Source organism: Euphorbia lathyris, chromosome 2 (assembly GCF_963576675.1).
Source record: "Euphorbia lathyris chromosome 2, ddEupLath1.1, whole genome shotgun sequence".
In the NCBI taxonomy this organism is placed as follows: domain Eukaryota; kingdom Viridiplantae; phylum Streptophyta; class Magnoliopsida; order Malpighiales; family Euphorbiaceae; genus Euphorbia; species Euphorbia lathyris.
The window spans coordinates 100,614,668-100,616,695 of record NC_088911.1 but is presented as its reverse complement, the minus strand read 5'-3'; the positions used below and the strand labels follow the sequence as shown (position 1 = coordinate 100,616,695).

The window sequence follows — 2,028 nt, the reverse complement described above, 5'->3', positions numbered from 1 at the left end:
GATATTTTTATAAATAAACATCTTGAAGAGACCACATGCCGGCGACCCAAATGATTGGCTTTCGGTAAATTTTCTGTCATATTTTCTGACAGCTGTAAATTATTTAAAATAATCAAATAAAGAATTGAATGGACCTCTATAATCAGTATAAACAAAATTGAAATGTTATTAATGGCATTATATTCATTTGGGTCCCTAAACTAAAGCTTCAAAATCAATTAGGACCCTAAACTATCAAAATCATCAATTAACTCCCTAAACTAAGCAAAAAACATCAATTGAGTCTCTATATCCTATCCTAAAATCGGAAACTGTGACTATTTTATATAGAATGTAATAATATCTGTGTTGATTCAAAAAATGAGTTTGAGAAAGAATGTATGAAATTGTTCAACGGAATGATTTTCGATGAGGCCTCAATTGAAGATTTTTATTTAGAATGAAGATTCAATTGATGATTTTTAGTTAGTTCAGGAACTGATTGATGATTCTGATGGTTTACGGTCCTAATTGACTTTCAAGCCATAGTTTAGGGACCCAAATGGATATTATGTCATTATTAATAATTACAAATCCAAAAATATATGAATAATTACAAAAATAACTTAATTCATATATATCATGTAGCTCATTACAGAATGCAAAAATAATATGTGATTATCACCTTCTTTGCTTAACTTAAAATAGCTAGTGTTAGCTACTTGCTTCTCGTTCTTTATGATTCAAATTCTTCTTCGGTCACTGGTCTTTCCTTCACTTTTTTCGGATATAACAGTCTGACCAATCCTATAGAGAAATTATAATTGGATGATGGTGAACCATATTCGGACATAACAATATATCATATTATGGTGAGCAGCCTCCAACACTTGACTCTTACTGGTTCAAATATTGGCTTTCTAGTTAATAAGGTGCCACAATTTTTCCAAGCAACTACAGATATCCAGTAGTAGAAGTGAAGTGTATCCTCCAAAATATATATATATAAAGAGAGATTATGATTGTGAAATTCAAATTGAAAATTAATCAGTAATATTATTATTATTGTAAGATAAATACTGTTTTTATTGGGTATAATTTCAAAAGGTGAAATTACAGTTGATATGTTATATTTTGCAGTATCTATCTAGTACATAACAATTGTCACCCAAAAGTGAATTAAATCATTGATCTAATTCTTCTTTCCATCATGCCCATAACCATACCCCTTGTGGTCATATCCTCCATAGCCATGCCCTTGGTTGCCATATGAATCTCCATAGCTATGCCCTTTTTTCCCATAGGAATCTCCATATGAATCTCCATAATCATGCCCTTTTTTCCCATATGAATCTCCATAGCATGACCCTTTTTTCTTCCCATATGAATCTCCATAACCATGTCCCTTATATCCATAATTGCCATGGCCTTTCCCCTTTCCATATCCATCTCCATATGCATATCCATCTGCAACAGTATTAACTACATAAGTACTTTTCCTCTAAAATAAACCTAAATTACACTGAAAAATTTATACAGTAACATATTTTAAAAAACTCTCCAACTAATTTTAGTGGATTTCGTTTAACTCATTAAATTTAAGATCTATGTAATACTCACCTGTCATACCAGTAGTCTCACCAAGTTCACGAGATGCTGAGATCTCCGAACAGATAAGAACAAAAGCAGCAAGCACAACACAAATCTTTGAGATAGCCATTTCAGAATTTCTCTTTTTCTGGATGATGAAGTTGAGATATGGGCTCTTCTATTTATAAGGTTTTCGACAGAGAGATAGAGATCAGGGATTGGGCTCACCTTTTTGTCGGTTTTTAGATCATAGATACACATATTTCTTGTGCCAGCTTAATTTGGATTGATAGAGAAAAATGCATCCTCCATATTTTATAATTTTGTTTGGAAATAGGAATATGGAAAATCTTACTAAGGTTAAATAAGTCTAATAATATTTAATAGAAAAAGTAATTATTTGTAAGTTCAGACACATTTCTTATAAATTTAATTAGTACCAATATTTTACACCTTCAA

The 2,028-nt window shown here is 31.1% G+C and overlaps 1 protein-coding gene across 1 annotated transcript; it reads right to left on the bottom strand.

The window, feature by feature from the left end:
• Positions 1-1,009: 1,009 nt before the first annotated feature.
• LOC136220794 (uncharacterized) lies at positions 1,010-1,757 on the bottom strand. The gene is made up of 2 exons (XM_066008602.1): positions 1,600-1,757; positions 1,010-1,446 (listed from the first exon to the last, which is right to left on the bottom strand). The coding sequence occupies exons 1-2, from the start codon at positions 1,697-1,699 to the stop codon at positions 1,172-1,174; spliced, it is 375 nt and encodes a 124-aa protein (XP_065864674.1). The 5' UTR covers positions 1,700-1,757; the 3' UTR covers positions 1,010-1,171.
• Between the last annotated feature and the right edge of the window lie 271 nt (positions 1,758-2,028).